The sequence below is a fragment of the Cavia porcellus genome, unplaced genomic scaffold (genome assembly GCF_034190915.1).
Source record: "Cavia porcellus strain 051 isolate PalLab524CR breed Dunkin Hartley unplaced genomic scaffold, mCavPor4.1 scaffold_10, whole genome shotgun sequence".
NCBI lineage: Eukaryota > Metazoa > Chordata > Mammalia > Rodentia > Caviidae > Cavia > Cavia porcellus.
In genome coordinates this window covers 72,682,893-72,705,492 of record NW_026947493.1, presented here as the reverse complement: position 1 = coordinate 72,705,492, position 22,600 = coordinate 72,682,893, and the positions used below count along the sequence as shown (strand labels likewise).

Below are 22,600 nucleotides of genomic sequence, written 5' to 3'. Positions count from 1 at the left end.
CAGGAATTTTACCTCATTTCAGTATTTTGTTGATTTATTTTCAACATAAAATCATTATATGCTTGTTCCTTAAAGAGAAGAAACAATTTTTTATTCACCTGTGTATTCTTCATGCTTAGAACAATAACCGACACTTTTAAGTTTTAAATTGTTTGTTAATATTAGAGCAATTAAATGGATGAAGAATTGAATTAGTTATGTGGCACTTTTATAATCGTAAAATCACAATGTGTTGATGACCTTCTAAGAACCACTTTAACCCACAGCTTTTTAAATAGGAAAATGCTTATTTACCCTTGGCAAAGACTCATAAGTCTTAAATATTTTTAAGCTTAGAAGTGACAACTTATTGTTTTGTTTGTTTTGTTTTTTGGAGACTGGATATCTGCTTGTTGCTAAGGCTGATGCCCCAGAATTGCTTAAGCAATTCTCCTGCCTCAGCCTCCCAAATAACTAGGATTATAGGCATGTGCCACAATGCCCTGCTTGCATATATTTTAATGTATACTACATTTACAATTTTAAAAACAAGAACATTTTGTGTTTTTATTATAAACAATAATCCTAATTTTTCATTGTTTCTCCCTGTGCTTTTGTAAAATTCTTCTTGTCCAGTTACCCTTCTCATTCTGATGTACTTAAATTCTTTAGCATTTCTTCCTCAGAATGCATTTACTCTGACTTTCACTACTTAACTTGGTTCAGAAGTCATATATATTATATAGTTTTTTTTTTTTTGGTGCTGGGGATCAAACTCATGACGTCGTGCTTGCCAGGCAGGCGCTTAAGCCACTGAGCTAAATTCGCAGCCCCTGAAGTCAAATATTTTTGTGAGTACAATCAAGTAGCAGAACCTAAAACACATGTGAAATCATAGTTATAGGGCGTCTGGAAAATGTAATTTTTAGTTTTTAAAGTCTGCGTTTTAGGAGGTTGGGATGGATCCTGAATGAACTGGTCTACTGGATGCATGGTAAGCCCTAATTAAAACTCTCAAGCTGTGCATCTGTTTCTTGGTTGTCCCTTTGGAGTTCTGTAGTAGGCCCATTAGGGAACTTGCTGGGACACTATCTGCTGCAGTTTTGCTTTGTACCAGAGTCAGTAGTTACTACACTACATCCCGTTGTGACAGAAGGTACTCTGTGTTAGCTGCCGGCCTCCCCAACGTGATGATGCTTTCCTCATGGGGTGTGAGCCGTCTAGCTCCCAGCTCAGGATCTGGCAGGGGGAAAGTACATCCTCCAGACTGCTGCGAGGAGAGCCCTGCAGAATGAAATTGTTAGCTCTGCTTTCCACCGGCTGTACCTTTCCACTCATTACCATTATTGAGGATCTCAGAGTATGGCAGTTCCTCTGATTTTTTCACCTGAGGATTTTTACTTGATTGGCAGGAAATGTTATTTTCTTCATCCACTAATTATCTGGCATTCTTTGCTTTGGATTATCATACTTTTATGTTACTCTAAATACCAGGTCTGAGGGTAGGAGGCTGAAAAAAAAAAAAAAAAAAGGGAAAACAACAAATAAAGGTTACACCGATTCTCTGGTTCCGTGGATACTTAGAGCTAGCAATCTTTTCCATATGGTCTTTCATAATATAATGCTTCATTTTCCCCACCCTGTTACTGTTTGATGTTCATTCTCTATCAAATTTAATTCATTTCCTTTCTGTATCCAGATACATCCAGTCTCTGATATCAGCAGACTCTTTTATCTGTTTAGTTCTTTAATATCATAGTTCAAGAATAATATTTATGACATTTAGTTAAGTGCTGCTGATTTGAATCACATATTTGAAAGACAGATGGAGAGGGTAACCAGTAAAATATATTTATTAAAGAAATCATATACATAATTTACTGCTGACTATTCATATATAATTACTAAGCTGTACTTGTAATTTGGGGAGTAAATCTTACCTCTGAGACTTTTTGGATTGTGGACTAATACTCATCTGGAGCTCTGTTATCCACACACTTTACCACATTCATGGCTGTGGTACATGCACGGCTGTCCCATTATAAGGCATGGGACAGTCCTGTCGTGTGGTTCAAGCTGTTCCATTGTTGAATGAGAACATGTTAAATTTCTTGGAGAGAGCCAAAATTTAGAGATGTGATATTATTTGACATCTAGATATAAATATAAATATAAATATATATACACATATGTATTTCTAGATTCAGTTTGACAGCATCCTGCCATTTAAGTCCTAACAATAGTATATTTAGCACTACTGTAGTAAAACTTAAAAGAATTAGTGTTTTACCTAGGATACTTAATGATTCTTGGGACAAATGTAGTGTGTTCTACCAGTTAGCTAAACATATAAATTACAGTGAATGAGGAATCAGTTCACATAAGGTACCTTAAAGTAAATAAATATTTTGAAAAAGTTACCTGATTTTGGTTATGGACTTTTGATTTACCCAAAGTCACAGAACTGTTCATTGGCAAGCTGGCATTTAAACTCAAGACTCCTAACTGGTTAGCTTTAAAGAAAAGTTAGCATCATTTAGGAATTACTGAGAAAAACTCAGGAATATGAATTCTGTTTCACTTTTTTGTCATAGCATGAGGAGTAGAGTTAAAATATTCTTAAATGAAGAATATATAATAACTGTATATGCCTTGGGGGACCACTTTTGTTTTATTAAATCACATCGAATTATCATACTTATACTGGCTAATAGTTCTCTGTCTTTCTCTTTTCATTGCTCTTCATTATCTGCTATCAGTATGTCCCCAGTGTTTCTAATAAAGTGATTTATTTTATTCAAAAAAAATTTAAAAAAATATATTGTACTTAATTTTCTCCTTTTTTTTTGAGACAGTGTCTTGCTGTGTAGTTCAGACGGATCTTTTTTTTAAAACTTACTATCTAGCCCAAGCTAACCTCACACTTGCAGTGATCCTCCTGACTCAGCCCTCTGAGTGCTGAGATTACAGGCATGCACTGCCACGCTTGGCTAATATTTTCCTTTTGAAAAAAGGAAATTGTAAGTTTTCCTGGCTCCAGGGCATGAAAGTGATAAAGAGAACATTATTTCTTCTTCATTACTTACTCTTCCTTGGTGGTCCATCCCCTTCAAAGACAATAGATAACACTGCTTCATAGAGACCACATATATGTATTTCTCTAACGTCAAAGAGTCACAGAGGTTAGGTTTTATATGGAGGGGATTTCTGCCATAGCATACCCTGACACATCTCTTGGCATAAATCGACTGTTAAGGATTTCCAAGCTTCTAAAAGGGAAGAAGGAATGATTAAGGATACATACGTATAGCAAATATCAGATCTTTTTAGAGAAAGTCAATTTGCTGGGCTTTACATTTTTAAAAATTTCCTTATATTTGTATTACAGACCTTTCCAGAGGCAATTAGATTTAATGTGGATTATGGAGTTTTTGAAGTAGTTAATGATGCTCCACAACTTCTGGAAAAACAACTGAAAAAAGTTCTACAAAACCAACAACCTCGAAACCCCATCTATGATGTTGTGAGGAAAACAAAGCATGATGTCAAATCTGTTAAAATGCATGTCCCCAGTAAAGATGAGACCATTAATGTCAATTACAATATTATGGTAAGAAAGTATATTTGAGTTTATATTTTATAAGATAGAAAACCATTTGATGGGATTATTATGAAATTCCTTAGGCTTCCTTTTCTGATTATAATGTAATTGTAAATGTTAACTTGTGCTGATTCTATACATAGTATTTGTTCATATTAATGGCCAATTTAGTATAGCAGTTTTGTCAGTGTTTATCAGTATAAGAAGAGTTGTATAATTTACCTTGAAGATTTAAAATGTGAAATTTGTTTAGAGCAGTATATATATATATATTTCATGTCTAGATGGCTTCCCAAAACCTCATGTGGTCATAGGTAGGTCTTTTCAGAGATGGCTGGATCTAGAGTGTATGATGCTGGGATTGATTCATGGTGCAATGCTAGGATTAAGAGCACTAGGACTAAGGATGTGAGTGCTACCCACCCATAGGGCAGGTAGCCTGAATAAGATATGTGGACTAGAAAATCGTTTGCCTTGGTGACTTCTGGCTTCTGCCTGCCTGTCACCCTGCTTTAGAGCCATCCAACTATGAACTGAAACCTTTGCAAACTGTAAGCTAAATAGCTTTTCTTCCATTAACTTTGGGTGTTACTTTGTTTCAGCAATGAACAAAGTAATTAAGACAAGTATCTTTTTATAGTTTAGTTGCATTTTAGGATGTAGGAATACAGAAAATGTTTCTTGCATTTAGATTTTAAACCAATCTATTAATAAGTTAGAAATTGAGACTTTTGATCCTCAAGTTACACTTTGTAGCTCTGACCTCCATAGTCTTAAATTTATTACCAGCCTGTAGCTTATCACTTAGCCTAAGGTCAGAAAATCTGGATTTATATATTGGCTGTTCAACTCACTAGGTTGTGTCCTTGAAAAGTCACTGGGGTGAACCTTACTTTTTATCATCTGTCATGTTTTCACTACTTACTATTTAGGTTTATTGTGAGGTCAAATGACAATGAAAATACTTAATAATATTTTTGTCTAAACTAAAATGTGTCTAAAACTTCAGATATAGCATTACTGCAGTCTGAAAGTTCTTCAATTCTTCTGTTACTGAATTTAAATACTGTATATTTATTTTCTGTTAATTTTTGTCAAATTAAATGCTGCTTGTAACTATATTAAAGCATTGCCTTGAAGGCAAAACGAGGAAATAATCTATTTTGAACTAGATAAGTTATTAGTTAAGAAATCCATTTTTATAAAGGTCACAGGAAAGTAGAAAGGAGATTTAGAGATGAGAAAGGGGGTAAAAAAGGGGGAGGAGAGGAGAAAGAAGTCCTGGGGAGTGAAAATAATCAGTATGTTGTCAGAGTATGCCAAAGTGAAACCCAGTATTCTCAGTGATTAATATTCACTAATAAAAACTTTTGTAAAGAAGGTTTTTTTGTTTATTTGAGTCTAGCATCTCACTTATAGTTCAGGGTAGCCTTGAACTCATCATATTGAAACTGTACAGGTTGGCACTGGATTTGCTATCCTCCTGCCTCAGTCTTCAATATGTTGGAATTACAGGCATGCACCACTACACCCAGCTGAAAGGTGTTTTTATAAGATGAGCAAATGATATTTATTAGCAATAATAATGACACATGAATAATATACATCAGTAATTACATTAAACTTAAATGGCCAAAAAGCTAGAGTTGGGTGGGATTAAAAGAGACTCAGCTATTTCTCCTTACAAGAAACCAACTGTATGCCAGGCGTGCTGACTATTGCCTGTAATCCCAGCACTCAGGAGGTTGAGTCATGACGATTGCTGTGAATTTGAGGCCAGCCTGGACTACATATGCAAGTTCAAGGCTAGCCTACACTACATAGCAAAACCTTGTCTCAAAAAAATCACACTCACACACCCACACACCCACACACACACACACAACCAGTCACAAATGTCAGACATCAATAATTTATAAATAAAAATATAGAAAAATAAAAAAGGTATTCCATACAATCATTGATTAAAAGATAACGAGCAGTTATATAGAATCAGAAATCTTGTAATAAAGAGGGACATTACATGATAAAATTCATCAAGAAAGCATAACAACCCATAATATACAAGTGCTGTGCAATAGAGCTTCAAAATAGATGATGCAAAAGCTGAGAGAACTGAAAAAGAAAATAGACAAATTTGTAGTTGTATTGGGAGATTAAAAATTGTCCTCTCAATAATCAATAGATAGGTCAGAAGAACATAACAATTCTGTATCCACTAGCAGTCAAGTCAGTCTTAATTTATGTTTGTTGAACACCTTAGCCCACAAGAGCAGAGGACACTTTCTTTTTCAAGTACAAAATGGATTACTTACTAAAATGGATCACAAAGTTGAATAAATTTCAAAGATTTGGAATAATATAAAGTATGTTTTTGACTATGCCAGAATCAAACTATAAATAAATAACATATAAATATCTAGAAAATTTCTAAATAATTAAATAATACATTTCTAAATAACCCAGAAGTCAAAGATTAAGTCTCAAAGGAAATTAGAAATTATGTTGAATTGACTAAAAATTAAAATAGTATAATAAAATACATGAAACACAGCAAATTATTCATGGGAGGGAAATTTATAGCATTACACACTAATAATAGAAAACAGACTATCAAACCAGTCACCTGTGTTCCACCATAAGAAACTAGAAGAATAAAGTTAAATTAAAGCCTAAATTAAAGAAGTAAAGAACATAATTGTGAAATTGAAAAAGCAAATAAAAAGAAAAGCTTGTTCATCAGTGAAACTGATAAACTTCTGCCTAGATTGCTAACAAAAACAAAAAATAAAAAAGATAGGAGATATAAATGACTAATATCAGAAATAATAGGATGTTATTGTAGATTCTATTGATGTTCAAAGAAAAATAAGGGAATTTATGACAGTTTTTATGTCCATAACCTCAACAATTCAAATGAATATACTCCTTGAATGATGGGAATGTGTTTCTTGAATACTCATTCAAAAGAATATAACCTATTAAAGATATTAACCTATAGTTAAAAGTCTTACCTCAAAGAAAGCTCCAGGCCCAGATGGCTTCACTGGTGAATTCTATCAAACATTTACAGATGAAGTGATACCAAACATATGAAAACTGTTCCAAAAATCAAATAAGGGGAATTTAACAGTCAACTCACAAGGCTAGCATTACAATGCCAACACTAGATAAAGAAACTTCAAAAGAAGGTAAAAAAAAATTACAAATGTCCTTCATGAACACAGATATAAAAATCCTCATTAAAGGTAGGCAAATCAAATGAAATGATGCAAGAAAAACTATATAAGAAAGAATATGTTTTAGGAGCTAAGATAGACTTAAATCTTCCTTACTTCGAGTAAAGCATTGAATTTTTAAAAAAGATCTGATAGTAAAAGCACAAGCAACAAAAAAACTAGATAACTTAGAACTCATAAACATTTTAATCTCCAAAGGACACTATAAAAATGCGAAAATATAACCCACAGAATTAAATGAAACACTTGTAAATCATGTATATGATAAGGACTTGTACCTAGGTTATATAAAAAGCCCTTATAACTGAATAAAATGAAACTCAACTTAAAAATGTAAATAGAATTTGAATAGACAAATGCCCAATCACTATGTGAAGCTGCTCAGTGATCATTAGTGATAACAGAAATGCAATCAAAGTCAACATGAAATACCACTTTATATCCACCACGATGACCACAATAAAAAAGAAGAATAACAAGTGTCAGGATATGAAAAAACTAGAACTCTTACATATTTCTGATTTCTAAGATAGTTCAGACATTTTGTGAAAAGTTTAGCCAGAGTTAGATGATCCAGAAATTCCACTTTTAGATAAAGAAGCATTAAAATGTATATCAACACAAAAATGTATATGTAAATGTTTACTTATAATAGGACCATTCATAATAGCCAAAAAGTAGACAATTCAGTTGTTATTTGATGAATGGATAAACAATATGTGATATAACTGTACTATGGAATACTACACAGCAGTAAAAATACAGTATTGAAATACAGTATTGAAAAATACAGTACAGGGTTATACATACCTGTACTAAAGGGTTGTACATACCTTGATAGCGTTATGCTAAATGACAGAAGACAGTCATAAAAGACCACATATGACTTTAAATTTTGTGCAGTGTCCAGAATAGGCAAATATACATATATATATATAGTAGAATCACGGTTATTTGTGGTGGAAGGAAGGCAGGGTGTTGAGGCAAAATAAGTAACTGCTAATAAGTATGGGGTTTTATTGAAGGGTGATGAAATGTTCGAAAATTTGTGGTAATGGTTATGTATCTCTGAATACACTAAAACCATTGAATTTTATACTTTAAATGGTAAATGGTATGGCATATGAGTTATATTCAGTAAAGTTATTGTTTTTAGTAAGATGCAGGACTAGGGATGTAGCTCAGTCATAGCGTGCACTTCCTAGCATGTATGAGGCCCTCGGTTCCACCCCCAGTACTACAAGGATAAAAAAGATGGAGAGCATGTATGTGAACACACAGAAGCCATGATGAACTATTTCTGTACACCTAATAGATTCAGTAAAAGACACAAAAACAAAAATTAAGATGATTAAATGCTAGCCAGGATGTAGAGCAACTTTTTTACATTGCTGTTGGTAATTCCATTCTGGAAAACAATTTGTATTTCCAAGTTACACAGGCCATATCATCCATCTCTCCTATGTATTTAACCTGCATGTGAATGACCGCATTTGCTTTATTTGCAATCATAAAAGCTGATACACAAATTTTTGTTTACTTGGAGATGGGTTAGCAAACTGGTCCGTCCATTTGGTGGCCCATTTCCTAAGCAGTGGGGAGAAATGAATTAGTGACATGTGGGAGAGCATAGGTCCATTTTGAATGCTCTGTGTTACAAGAAAGGTGCCAGGGTCAAAGGCTATGTACTTTGTTGGTTCATTTATACGGCATTCTGGAAAAAGCAGTCTATCAGGGCAGAGAAAAGATTAGTGGTTGCCAGGGCCTGGGATAGAAGGGAGCTATTGACTCCTGGTGGCATAGGGAATTTGGAAAGCCTTTGAGCTATTCTCTGTCTGGGCTATGATCCTTGTTATGTGATTATCTGCATTTGTCAGAATATCTGGAATTGTATACTTTAAAAGGCTTTGTTTTACTGTGTATAATTTATATTTTAATAAATATGACCAAATGGTTGATGGCCATGCTTTATTTGGTTTCCTTGTACAGCTATACATAACTTATTAATACAAGTGTAGACATTGTAGACAACTTATGTATGCCTATTTAGATATAGTTCTAGAATGATTCTCTTGAGGAATTATAGATTACAGGTCAAAGAATGTAACAGAGAATAACTAGATTTCAAAAAGTTGAAGTTTTTGTTATATTTCTTTCATTCTGTTTTGAAGACCTGTATTGTTACTGTTTTGAGTCCGCTGTTATTGTTTATACCTTTTGTTTTTTGTTTTTGTTTTCTGACTTTTCTGTTTTTTAAATTAAAAAAAAAGTTGAAATTTTTATGTGATCAAGGTGCTGTATTTTGGGCCAGGTATTTAGCTCAGCGGCATAAGTGCCTGCCTTGCAAGCTCGCGGTCATGAGTTTGACCCCTGTTACTAAAAAAATGAAAAGATGTAATATTTTATATACATGCTCCAAAATTAACATAATTATTGTTATTGCGAGCATACACTAATAAAAAATAAAACTAGTATTAAAAAAAAGAACATCATAGAATGAATATCATAAAGCCAGTTTCCTCTGGTCTTTTGGTTATTTTAAGGTGTTTTGGAGAGGGTTATTGGTTTGTTTGATTTGTGTGTGTGTGTGTGTGTGTGTGTGTGTGTGTGTGGTGCTGAGGATTTTGTATTGAGCTACTTCCCTGGCCCCTTTTATCATTGTTTGAGACAGGGTCTCATTAAGTTGCCAAGTTGCCTTGGTTGGATTCAAACTTGTGATCCTCTTGCCTCAGCCTCCTATAGAGGGCTAAGACTTTAAGCATACACCACCATGTAACCTGTTCATTTTTTTTTTCATTTCGTTTTTTAACCAACTTTTTAAAATGTTTCAGGATTAAATAATTTTACCTTAAGTAAGTTATATTTGTTTTTTCTAATTATTAACTTGTTTTATGGTTTGGGGGTCTTCTTCTAGAGGTGATTTCTAGGTTCTTTCTGTCCTGAGCAAAGAATTGGTCAAGACAAGCACAAAAGGTATCAAGGTTTTACATTTACTAAAGGTAGGAAAAGAGCCAGGTGTGGTAGCACACGCCTGTAACCCCAGCATTTGGAAGGCTGAGATAGGAGCATTGTTGTGAGTTTGAGACTAGTCTAGGCTGCAAAGCGAGCTCAAGGCCAGCTTGAACTGCACAGCAAGAAGCTGTCTCAAAAAGGTAAAAAAGAAACAAACAAACAACAACAACAAAAAACTTTAAAGTAGGAAATGAATTGTGCTCTGTTGAGTGAGTTTGGGCCAAGTAAAAGTAGCAAAAGAGGTCCACTGTGCAGCGTGAGAGGGGACTACTGTAAAAGGACACAGTAACAGAGAGCTGTGGCTGCTTTTTATATCTCGCCCTCCTCACGCTGACATCAGGTCCAGGCCATCCTGTGGAGAACTTGCTGGAGTTCTGAGAAGAACTGAAGACAGCATGATGTCTGGTTATTTCCATGTGCAGGGTTTGGGGACTGTTTTTGTAATAAACAGATTATACCCACTTCCTCAGCCAGTGCTACTCCCGAATCTCCTGCCTCAACAGAATTGTTTATTTTTTTGTTCTTTATATTTCTTTTATGTATCTCAAAGGGTATTTTTATTTATTTGTTTTTGGCAGTTTGGATATAGACTTTCCTTCAGTTTTTTACTTTATTCTTCTTAAGCCCTTTATTTCATTTTTAGGTCAGATAGATGCAAAAATATTTGAAAAAGAAAAGACTTAAAATTGAGTAGTTCATTAGTTAAATACTTGGCAAATTGGTTTTGGGTGACTTTGACTAGTCTGCCAATCTTCCAGGGTTTACAGTATATCGATCTTTACATATAGTTTTATATCTTAATGTATTGAATGCATTGCTAATGAAGCCATAAGAGTCATTCTGCTTGTCAGTGTATCCCTACACGGTGTGTGGAGTGTGTGGAGTCTTTCTAGGCAGACCATTCACATCTCTCCGATAAGCAGTGAAGTAGTTCACAAGGTGCTCCTGTTCAGGCGCCAGCTATTTTCAGAGTTTTTATTCTTTCCTTGCCCAAAAGACCATGTCTGCTGAGGAAAAACATGTTTTTACAGAGTAAGAGGAAGCCACTGTGTGCCTTGTTCACTAGTCACAGAAGCCCAGTGACTTTGTGGTACATATCAGCAATGTTGAGCACACACCCACTGTTATGAACACCAGCTTCTCAGATTCTGGCAACACGTGTGTGGCCATTCAGTTTCTTCATTAGAGTTAGTAATGGTCCAGGTATGGACCATGATGTTACTTTTAGAGATGGTCCATGTCAGTGCAGACACTGTATTTTATTTGCTGTTTTATCAATTAGTAACTTTTTTTTTTTTGGTCTTTTTCATTTTTATTGGTACCAGGGATCGAACTCAGGACTGCCTGCTTGAAAGGCAGGCGCTTATGCTGCTGAGCTAAATCCCCAGCCCCAAGTAACTTTTGTTTACATTGCATTCTAGCCAATGTGTCCATCAACAGATGAACAGGAAAAAAAAGTATTTACACAAAATGGAACACTACTGTGCCATAAAGAAAGACAAAATTGAGTCATTTTTAAGAAAATGGATGTACCTTGAGACCCTAATGTTAAGTGAAACAAATCAGACACATAAGTTGAAATATTTCATGGTTTCACTTACGTGAGAAACCCAAATTATAAATAAAGAGCAAAATAAAAGATAGATACCAGGAAGTAAAGAGATAGATCTTTCTCAAATGGGAAAGGGATCAAAAGATGAATGGAGAGGGGAGGGGAGGGAAAGAGGATGATAAAAGGAATTAGGGTGTGTCATGTCCATGTACCAACTCCACACAAACAATATAAATACATACTGCAAATGCACTAAACAAAAGAATTCTGGAAAAAGTATTAGAATCAATAGTGAGTGAAAGTTTTAGGATAAATAGCAACTTTATAATTCCTCGGTAATTTTATACTGCACTCCTCAGCTCAAGGTAGGATCTAAACTCCTTAACGTTACTTGAGACTGTTCACAGGTAAGCATCCTTCCCTCCATTCCTCACCGGGCGTCCTGTGATCTAACCCTGCTATGCACGTTGGTTTCCCCTTGCTCCATTCCTCAGGCTAGCTAGTCATGCTTCAGGCGAGAGTGCAGGAGTGTTCCACAGCAGCCTACACTGTGGCACCTTCAGCACCCTTCCTCCTGTTAACCTTCATGTTCCCAGGAGAGTGCCGAGGGATAGTAAACATTCAACCAAAAATTTAAGGCTGGAAGAACAAGGGCACAGTGACCTTGGTGGCCTATGTTTCCTTGGTGATGTTTCCTCTGCAATTATTTTTCCCCCTTTAAAATTCTTTTTTACTTTTATTGTTGCATTTGCAGTACAGGATGATAGCATTCCCTGTGAGAAATTGGTACATGTACATAACACATTTCAGTTCTTTTCCCTCTTCTTTCACCCCCTTTTACTTTTCCAGCATCCCAGTATAATTATTTGGTCCGTTTGGTGTCCCTAAAATTACTAATACTGATTAGCTAATTTTCATTCCTCTTCTTTCAATTAATTACGTAACTTTCCCAAATTCAACTTATTAATCAGTAAAATGGAGATAATAATTGACACAGAGTTGTTGAGAGAATTAAAGGAATACCAGAGACAAGAAGTGGTTTCACAGCTATGACTCAGGATTATTTCTCCTTCTTGTGCAAATAAAACATGGGAAAATAGCTTTGAGAGATAAGCAGAGCTCATAGTTACTCTCATGAGGGGGCCTCCATTGTCCTAAAATGTGTTTTTCTTTAACATTTTTTAAAAAAAATTTTCTCCTAATAGTGTCTCAGTCGTGAACAAGGGATTAAATGGATCAAAAAAGAAAGACTTCCAGCATTTCTGGAGAGTGATTGCTATTTTGAATACAGGTACTGGAGTTCCATCAGTGTACATATTTTAAAAGCTTATTTTCTCACCAAATATTATTTTTCTGTGATTTCTTAGTAAAATAGTATAGCTTTCAACCCACTGGAGTTTGAGTTCTACTTGTTGTATAATAAAGAATAATACAGACCATTGCAAAAAAAATCTCAACTTTTCCAAAAGGATTTCACAGAAATAGTACCTAATAAATGTACTTCAACTGTATCTCTTTGATTGATATACTTTTTAAACTGGCCTATATATTGGTGATAATGGTATTTGTGTGCAGGAGTTCGTGAATGAATGTTAATGCATTAAAAAGAGTATCAGCACAAAGCCTAGTTTTTCCTTTATGTCCCCTTACAAAGTGTCAAGCACCTACGCATTCTGAAACTATACTAAAATTTGACCTTTGCTCATCAGCTATTTTAAAATATAGATTAAAATAAAAATTAGTAATTAAAGAATTGTTCTATGAGTGAACAGTTCTAATGAATAAGTCATTAATTTTAGTAGAACCTAAGAGAATCATCCATCCTAAGAGGTAAGAGGGGACATTGTCTTGATAAATACTCAAAACGTTAGTTTTTTTTCTGAATTTCACTATATTTGAAACTTAGTGAAATTTTATGATTTCTACAATGTAGGTTAGCCAAATTGGTCTCCCAAGTAAGATGGAGCAAGTCAGGTGTGAGTTTCACAATCGGCACAAAATTTTCTCCATGGGTCTTGAGGAAACCACCCAGTTTGCCACCTGCCTCTATTGAAGAAGACAATCTTATAATTATGAAAAAGTTCTACATTTCTCTTGGCGAGGTAAAAATATGAATTATTGTGTTGGGAAACTTTTTATTTCAGAGGCATTTCATTTGTAACACTTGCACAGAGAAAATGATTTAAAATACTTCTAAAGCGTGTTTAGCAGTAACTCCTGGATTTATGCTGACTCATTTGCTCTGTATGCTAACGTTAAGTGAAATTAGAAATATTATATCATGTGTCCGAAATAACAAAAGCAAGATTGAAGAATATGCTCAGTATTGCCTAGGAAACAAGGGCAACTTGCATTATATCCCTAGTTTGGTTATTCATTTCAAAATTATTATTTGGATTCAATTACTTTTGTACAAAAGATAAGTTGTGCCTTCTCCTCCTGCTGTCTAGATAATTCCTTGTAGTAAAATGCATTACCTGCGTTAACTGCTGTCAGAGAAATTTGTACTCCATGATGTCTGCCATTTGAGCTTTGCCTCTTCTGCAAGTATGAAGCTAAGTGCCAATCAGCTGACAGTTGGAGAAAGAAGAAACAAGAACACTGGACACTCCTTTCTCTGTTCCCATTAAACAACTTGCATTCTTTGGGAAAAATAGGGAGCTTTACTGAGAGAGACAGGCTGAATAATTCTCCCAGGATAAGTGGGTTAGGCGCTTCTTAAGACTGGAATTCTAGAAGTAAAGGATCAGGTTGGGAATTAGGTTAGCTGACTCAGGGACACAGAAAGCAAGGGAAAAACTGAAGTCTGCATTTGTGAGCAGGTGGAAATAGGAGTTAGTTTATAGAAAGCATCCAATCCAAGCAAAATTGTTAAAGCTGAGTGAAGCAAACAGCCAGGTGAGGTGGGAGAGGTTTACAGAATGCTGAGAATAGTCTATTGTGGGCTGGGGTAGGAGATGAAAAAACAAACAAACAAACAAATCACTGAGTCAAGGCAGACAGAATTGAGATCATGGAGTAGTTGGAAAATTTGCAATGAAAGCAGCTCACAAAAGATGTGTCAAAGGACTATGTAGTGAATCCAGGAATAGGATTTCACGCTCTGCTTTGATCAGCAATAGCCTGAGAGGAGCAGTAAAGAAGAATCTGGGCTCATTTTTTTCCTTTAGTTATCTAATATGAAAAATCTGGACTGAAGTATCCATCCCATTATTTTCTTAGATAATGAATTCTAGTATGGTTTTCTTTTTCCATATCATAATTTTTCCTTTAAATATTATACTGTACAAATTAAGTATTATAATGGTTCGTTCAGGTTTGTGACTAGAGGAACACTGTTAATCTTACGTCAAACTAATATATCCATTTCTTCCTAGGCTTCTTACACTCAAACTAAAGATTGGTTTTCACTAGCAAAACAAAATGAGCAAGTGATCTCCACCTTTTCCTTACCCTGTTGTGTACCCCACAATACAGTTGAATCACCAGTTATTTCATCTGTTTCTGGTAAGCAGAAAAGGATAAGAGTGATTTCTTTAAATCTGTGTTTGCTGTAATCTCATAGGACAGCATGTAGTTTTTGAGAGACAGATTGGTTCTGTGAAAGGAGAATGAGTTTAGAACCCAGCTCTGATACCTAAGCATACTAGGAATTGAACCCAGGGCTGCCTTACTGAGCTTCATCTCCAGCCTTTTATTTATTTATTTAGATTCAGGGTCTCCCTAAGTTGCCCAGGCTGGGCTCATACTTTTGATCCTCCTGCCTCACCTTCCCATAATGCTGGGATTGCAGATGTGTACCACTACATCCAGCTATGGGACTTGCTTTCCGCATCTGTAAGATCAGACTAATGATACACACTAAATGTGTAGGAAAAGTTGGCTGAGTTGTTGGTTACTAATCTGCAGTCAATAAATGTTTGTTTTATATATTTCCTACTTTACACGTCCTTACTATTAAGCCTGTTTATTAAGCAATAAAATTGGTACAATATTGGTTCTTCCTGAAAGTAAATAGTCATTGATGAAAACCGAGTTTCCCTTCAGTTTTGGAGTTCAGACTATTTTTCAGATGGAAAAGCAGATATATTATCACTGTGTAGAGATTTTGTGGGTAACATTAACTTCTCATAAAAAGTAGGAGGAACCTGCCAGAAATGAGTCATGATATTATTAGAGAAAAAAATATAAATGTGATTTAGAAGAAGAATCTTAAAATTTACTGAGTTCTTAACTTTAACCGCTCTGAAAAGTATATTCCATCAGTGAGGAAGACAAATCTGGATTCTCTAGAATTGAACCTAAGTCCAGGTAAAGAGGAACATAATCTCCCTAGTTGAGTATAGCTGTATTTGTAGGTTTCTTGCTGCCTTCCCCAAAATATTAAAGTAGAAAACTGAAGAGTAAAGATGGAAAGAGGAAGAGAAGTGATACCAGGAGGTGGTGAGCAGAAATGTCTGTGTTGATTTCTACCACCCTCCAATTCTGTGGGAGTTAGAATTGCCCAGTATGCCTTCACAGCTTTACAAAATCTAATCATCACTCGATATTGTGGAGTTGTTATATATATTTTCCATAAATTTATATCAAAATCTTTTCCTGTGCATTGAAATTTGAAATCAGGTAAGAAAGTGGTCATGGGGAATAGGACACAGACAATACCTGTGGCATTTTCCATGACATTTCCTAAGGTAGATTGATTGTGTGAAACACAGTGCTCGCATCTGATATTTCACTGATTTCTAAGACAGAAAATAGGGACAGAATACTCTTGTCTTTGGAAAAAGTGAAAATAATCCACCAGTAACCTTCACAGGTACTTTATGCTAATTTTTAGCTTTAATCAGAGACTGTATGACAGTATTTGTATCTTTCTTATAAAATAGCAAATTTTTATTTTTTAAAAACATTTAGGGCTGGGGATTTAGCTTAGCTGCATAAGTACCTGTCTTGCAAATGTGTAGTTGTGAGTTTGATACCCAGTACCAAAAATTTTTTAAAATTTAAAAATTAAAAAAAAATTTTTAGCCAGATATGGTGGCACACTCCTGAAATCCCAACATTTGGAAGTCTGAGGCAGGAGGATCATTGTGAATTTGAGACTAGCCTGGGCTACAAAGTGAGCTCAAGGCCATCCTGAACTGCATAACAAGACCCTGTCTCCAAAAAAAAAAAAAAAAAAAACACAAACAAAATTTTATAGCAAATTCTTAAAAATTGTTGATATTGACTCCAGTTCTAGCCTGTTTGTCTAAGGTTTTGCCATATGTTGACTAATTTTCTTTTATCATACAGTGGGAAATATTAAAGCATATATAATTGTCTAATATATTTTTGATTAATAGATTTAGCCCTTATATTTTGTTCTATATCAGCCTAAAATAATTACATTTTAAAAGAATATGATATCTTTTTTAATATCCTCCGTGTTAGACATGTCAAATATTTAGTCCTTCTGCCACATCTAGGAAAGATAGGATTATCCCTGTTGGCAAGTTTTTCTTGATTCCAAAAATGGCTTCAGAATCTTTCTGAAGATACTGATCCTTTCAGCCACTACTTGCAGTAAACTAGTTTGTTATGCCAACTCTATAGCATCTGTTAATAATAAAAATTTTTGTATTCATATCTAACCTAATACCCTTTTATAATTTAATGCAGAGAGTTTTATCTTTGATGATGGAGTTCACCCCAGGACAAAAGAGAGCTCATCTAAAGCCACTAAATTAATTTCTGAATTGGAAGAAGATGAAGAAGGGTCTACATCTGTAAAAGACACTCCTTCACGAGCTCTTCTGAGAATATACCTTGAAAAGCAACATGATACATTTGACAGAAGCCTGACACTGCATTTTTCAACATATGAAGAATTTTTAAATTCCTATGTATTCTTTATTCTGAGAGCAGCCATTCAGAAAATTATTGGAGAGCCACTTAAAGAAAGCTCAGACTACGTAAATTTCAACAATGTAGGACAAGTGGTGGTTGATGAGCCTTTTGAATCTCTCCTGGAACCAATTCCAAGGAACTGGTTGGGAAAGTCACATGAGGCATTAGAAATGAACAGTTTAAAGAGGGACAGCTTTGGATCTGAGAGCAAGGGTAATTGGAATATTTCTCACAGAACTTACAACATCAGCAATAGGAAGGAGTTTGAAAATTTTAAGAAATTTATGAAGGGCACCTTAGGGGAGAGGTATTGGTGGCTATGGATGGATATTGAGCGGTTAAAAGTTCTTAAAGACCCTGGAAGACATCAAAGGTATTTCTACTTTTAGTATAGTTTTTAAAATAAATTATAGAATATTTGTTTGGGTTTTAATCACAGGCAGAAAGTGCAGTAAATATAAAAATGTAATTTATACCTTTGGAGGTATAATTAATGATAACATTTATCTAGTTATAATAAATTTTGACTTCACAAGTCTTCTGATTTCATAGTGTACAGGTACCAATAGCAGCAATTATTTGAATTTGCATACTGTTTCTTCCCATTGTTCTAGAACTGCTCTAAAATTACTTAAATTTTTATACCTCAGTGATACAGAATTTTCATCAAAAAAGTATCATTTATATGACCACACTCACATAAGATAGGACCTGTGTTCCTAGCAGCCTGATTGGTTAACAAATTCCATCTTTGGTAGGATTCCGCATAGCTGAATATTTAAAGAGTCTGTCTGCCAAAGAGCATCCTGGAGGTCTAATAGGTCTCAGGTCTTCATCTGACCAACTCCATATATTTACAATTACTGTACATCTAAGACTCTCAAGAGGAGACTTCGTTAGAGAAGTCCTGATTTCATCTACACGTGTAATACAGAATAGTAGAGTGCAGTTCTTATTAATGGTTTGACTGAGTATATAGTAGTGATTGGGTTAACTCAGTTATTTCATAGCATACAAATCACAGGGTTCATTAGGTATATACTAGTGATTGGAATATTTGTTATTTTCATGGCATTCAGGTCACAGAGCTTATAGTTATAAGAGCAGGAGTCCCCAAATGGTTATGAAGTATGACCTGATTGATCATGGGTGAAATGTCACTACCACTTTCAAAGACATTTCAGAGAAGTTGTATGCAAATAGCTTACAGAGGCTTTTCAGGGTCTAACCCTATAGACAATATTGTAGGCAACACTAAAAGGAGCTAGTCAGGCATGGGCACACACCTGTAATCTCAGTGCTCAGGAGGCTGAGGCAGGAGGATTGACATGAGTTTGAGGCCAGCCTCAGCTTCATAGTGAGCTCGGGGCCAGCCTGAACCACATAATAAAGCATTGTCTCAAAAAATAAAAGCAAAAAAAGAAAAAAGAAAAACAGATAAAAGGAATATATGTACACAGAGCTACCAAAAAATGTATACACATTTCATTAGTTTACCATACTAAAAATGTCTGGAAGCTAATGGCCACTGCTTTGAGTACCTCTTGTAATGGTAGAGGGCAGAGCTAACTTGTATTAATTTCATGATGTCTATATAAATTTAGTATTAAAATATTACTTGTTTTTCTTTTCTTGGTATATACATTTTTGATGGACTTTATATATGATTAACATATATTAATATTCATTGAAAAGCACTGAGGGCCTCAGAAAAATTCTATAGTGAATTGCCATATACTCAATGGCCTAAAGCAGCCAAATTTATTCTCTTACATTTCTGGGGTCAGAATGCTCTAGGAAGAGACTTTCTTTTCCCAATCTCTGAAGGCCACCTACATTCCTTGACTTGTGGTCCTTTCCTTCTTCAAAGCCAGCAGCATAACATCTTGTTTTCTCTCTGACATTCACATCTTTATGACTCTGACCTTCCTGCTTGGAAGGATTCTTATTACTCAGTAACTCAGGATAATCTCCTGAATGTCTTTACTTAACCCATCCATAGTCTCTATTACTTTGTAAGGTAATAAATTTACAAATTCTGGAGATTAGGATATAGACATCTTTGCAAGGCCATTCAATTTATTGTAAACACTATAACTGGAAGTATTTTAATCTCCATAGAAATAAATGTTCAGTATTCCTGTAAGTCAGTGTTGGTTTTCAGATAGTTCATTACTTGTCTGAAACATTTGCTTGTGGGTAGTAAAATACTGTATCAATCTGTGCATATATATGGATGTGTTTTATTTCAGACATATTGAGAAGATGAAAAAATGCTATCTAGTGAGCAGTGGAGAGTGCTACCTTTCTACAGAAATCTTATCAAAACTTAAGTTGTTAGATGGATCTCAGTGGACTGAAGAACATTTAAAAAATATTCAATCTGAGGTCATAAAACCTCTACTTCTGTATTGGTAAGGACAATAATATGAACCAAAGTTATTTTTTTTTCTTTTTTTTACATATAGAGAAGAGTAATGAGAACCAAAGTTATTTACTTTCACTTCCCTTAGGCTAGTAATAAGTAATACCTTTTGTCATATGGATATATAATTTGTTGAAATTTAAAATGACAAGATTATTATGCCTTTGGCCTTCCTTCAAATACTTACCTTATAGGTAATTGGAGTTTTGGTGTGACTTTAAATCTATAAATTGGGCAGTACTTAAGTTCTTTTCTTTTTTAGTGCGGGAAATCGAACTCAGGACCTCGTGTATGCCAGGCTGGAGCTATGCCACTCAGTTATATCCTTGGTCCCTTAAGTTCCCTTTTAACTTTGTGAGCACATCCTCCCATCTTTTTATGACCAACATTCCGTAAAATTGGTGCCCATGTGTATGTGTACCCATGTGTGTATATATAGCTAGAGGAACAGACAATCATCTCAATGGACATTTTTTGTCTTTTTTTTTTTTTTCTTTTGAGACAGGGTCTCACTTTGCAGTTCAAGCTGGCCTTAAACTCATTTTGTAGCCAGATTGGCCTTGAACTTGCAATGAGCCTCAGCCACCCAAAGGCTGGAATTATAGACATGCTCAACTTCACTGGAAAATTTTTAAGCACTTACATTAGGCCAAATACTGTGCTAAAGATAAAGAGTTAAACTGGTCAAGTCTACAGATTAAAGTCCAGAGAGGTACACCAGAAGAAAGCAGTATAATAAAGTGTGGTGAATATACAAAGAACAGGACTTGAGGAACTTGAAAAAAGGAAAAGGGTATGGACACAGTGAAGAAGGTATGTGCCATTTGAGAGTCAACTGAGTTGTCTCTAATGACTGAGTTGGATCTCATCACTTCTCTGCTTTAAAGTTCACTGGTTGCCCTAAAAGTTTCTGTTTGAAGTTTGGATCTTTTAAATTAGCAAGTAAAATCATCATGATTTATTCCTTGTGCACTTTTCAGGAATATCTTTATCCTTATCCTATCTAGGTGCTCCAGATTCCATGTAGATTTCATCATTTTCTATATATAGTGTGCTTTAGTAATCTTTTTTAAAATTCTATTCTTGATATGTAAGACATACAAATAAGTACAAATTATACTACATTGGGTCCCTATATACACACCACCCAACTTAATAAAACATTACCAAGACAGAAGTAACTTCTTTCTTTCTCTTTTCTTTTCTCTCTGTTTCTGTTTCTTTCTTTCCTTCTTTCTTTCTTTGTCTGTGTCTTTTTGAGACAGAGTTTCACTATGCAGTTCAGGCTGGCCCTGAACTCACTTTGTAGCCCAGGCTGGCCTCAACATGGCAGTGAGCCTCCTGCCTCAGCCTCCCTAGTGCTGGGACTACAAGACTGTACCACCACGCCTGGCCAGAAGTAACTTCTTTTTTAAATTAAAATTTGTGTTTGGGGCTGGGGATATAGCTCATCTGAGCAAGTACCTGCTTGGCAAGCACAAGATTGTGAGTTTGTCCCCTGATACCTAAATAAATAAATAAATAAATAAAAATAAAAATTGTTTTAAAATAATTGTAGTTTCATATGCAGTTTTAAAAAATAATACAGATATTGTGTACCTTTCATTAGTTTCTCCCAGTGATAGCATCTCACATAATTTTTTTATTTTAAAGAGGATAAAACCAAAGAAAATAAAACAGAATAAAGCTGATCAGAACAGAATAATAAAAGTGTTACAGGACTTAAAACTAGATAATAGGAAATCAACAATGGCTACCATAATATATCTCATTATCTTCAAAATAGCTGCCCATACCAGCAGACATAGTAAAATAAAAAGAAAAGACAGAATAAAACTAAACCCAACGAAACTATGAAAATGACACAGGAATTCAAAACAAGACAATAGGAAATTAACAGTGGTTACCACCTTTCCTTTTTAGATGTTCCCTCCCCTATCATTTTCACAATAGCTATTGTACATTTTGTACATATTGTACATCCCACTAACTCCTTCAGTTTTTTTTTATGCTAGGGAAATAACTCAATTTTATTGCATGGGAATCTGAACCATTTCACCTATGAGCATGATCTCAAGTTGCATTCATTTACCTACAAGAGCCTCAAGATTGTCCTTCTTTATAGCTATGTAGCTTTCCATTGTATAAAAATACCGTATCTTCCTTATCCATTCTGTGGTAGATGGGCAGGTTACCCCTGCTTTTTTCTGGTTTCCTGTTGGTTGAAACAATTGCTTTCTCTCCTTTGACCATTGGTCCATTAATTTCCTTTCAAGTTAAATGTGTTTTACTTATACAGCACATTGATCTTATTTCTTGATCCATTCTCCCTGTTTCTTTTTACTGCCGACCTAAGGCCATCTACGTAATGGTTACAACCAACATGCATTGGTTCATCTCTGCTATGCTATCTTCCTGCTGTTGGCCCCCTGATTTTCCCCTTCATTCAATTGCCTGCCCTGTTTGTCAATCTCCCTCTGCTGCTGTTCCTGAAACCATGGTCATCTTTATCTCTTTCTAGAATATCTTTCAGGACCCTCTGTAGAGTTGGTTTGGTGGTCATGAATCCCTTCAGTTGCTCTTTATCATGGAAGTTATTTAATTTTTTCATCAGTTTTGAAAGATAATGCTACAAGGTACATCAGTTGAGTTGGAAGCTGTTCCCTTTTAGGATCTGAAACACTTCACTCCAAGCTCTTCTTGACTTGATGGTTTGTGTTGCATCTTACATAATTGTAGTACAACATCACAGTGAGGAAACTGATAATGATAAAATGTACCCACCTTGGGGGCTTGGGATTTAGTTCAGTGGCTTAAATGCCTGCCTGGCAAGCACAAGGTCATGAGTTCGATCCCTAGTACCAAAAAAAAAAAAAAAAAAAATGTATCCACTTTTCCCCACA

General features: G+C 35.0%; 1 protein-coding gene across 5 annotated transcripts in view; it reads left to right on the top strand.

Annotated features, from left to right (window-relative positions):
• The window catches only part of Rgs22 (regulator of G protein signaling 22), a 107,292-nt gene that overhangs the window by 21,103 nt on the left and 63,589 nt on the right, over positions 1–22,600 (top strand). For all 5 annotated transcript variants that reach the window (XR_010050306.1, XM_063257846.1, XM_063257845.1 and 2 more), the window contains 6 exons: positions 3,368–3,589; positions 12,589–12,674; positions 13,317–13,485; positions 14,761–14,890; positions 17,045–17,645; positions 19,525–19,686. Coding sequence is in view for 4 of the 5 variants with exons in the window: in XM_063257846.1 (XP_063113916.1) it covers positions 3,368–3,589; positions 12,589–12,674; positions 13,317–13,485; positions 14,761–14,890; positions 17,045–17,645; positions 19,525–19,686 (1,370 nt within the window). In the remaining variant the exon portion in view is untranslated. The remainder of the gene's footprint in view (positions 1–3,367; positions 3,590–12,588; positions 12,675–13,316; positions 13,486–14,760; positions 14,891–17,044; positions 17,646–19,524; positions 19,687–22,600) is intronic.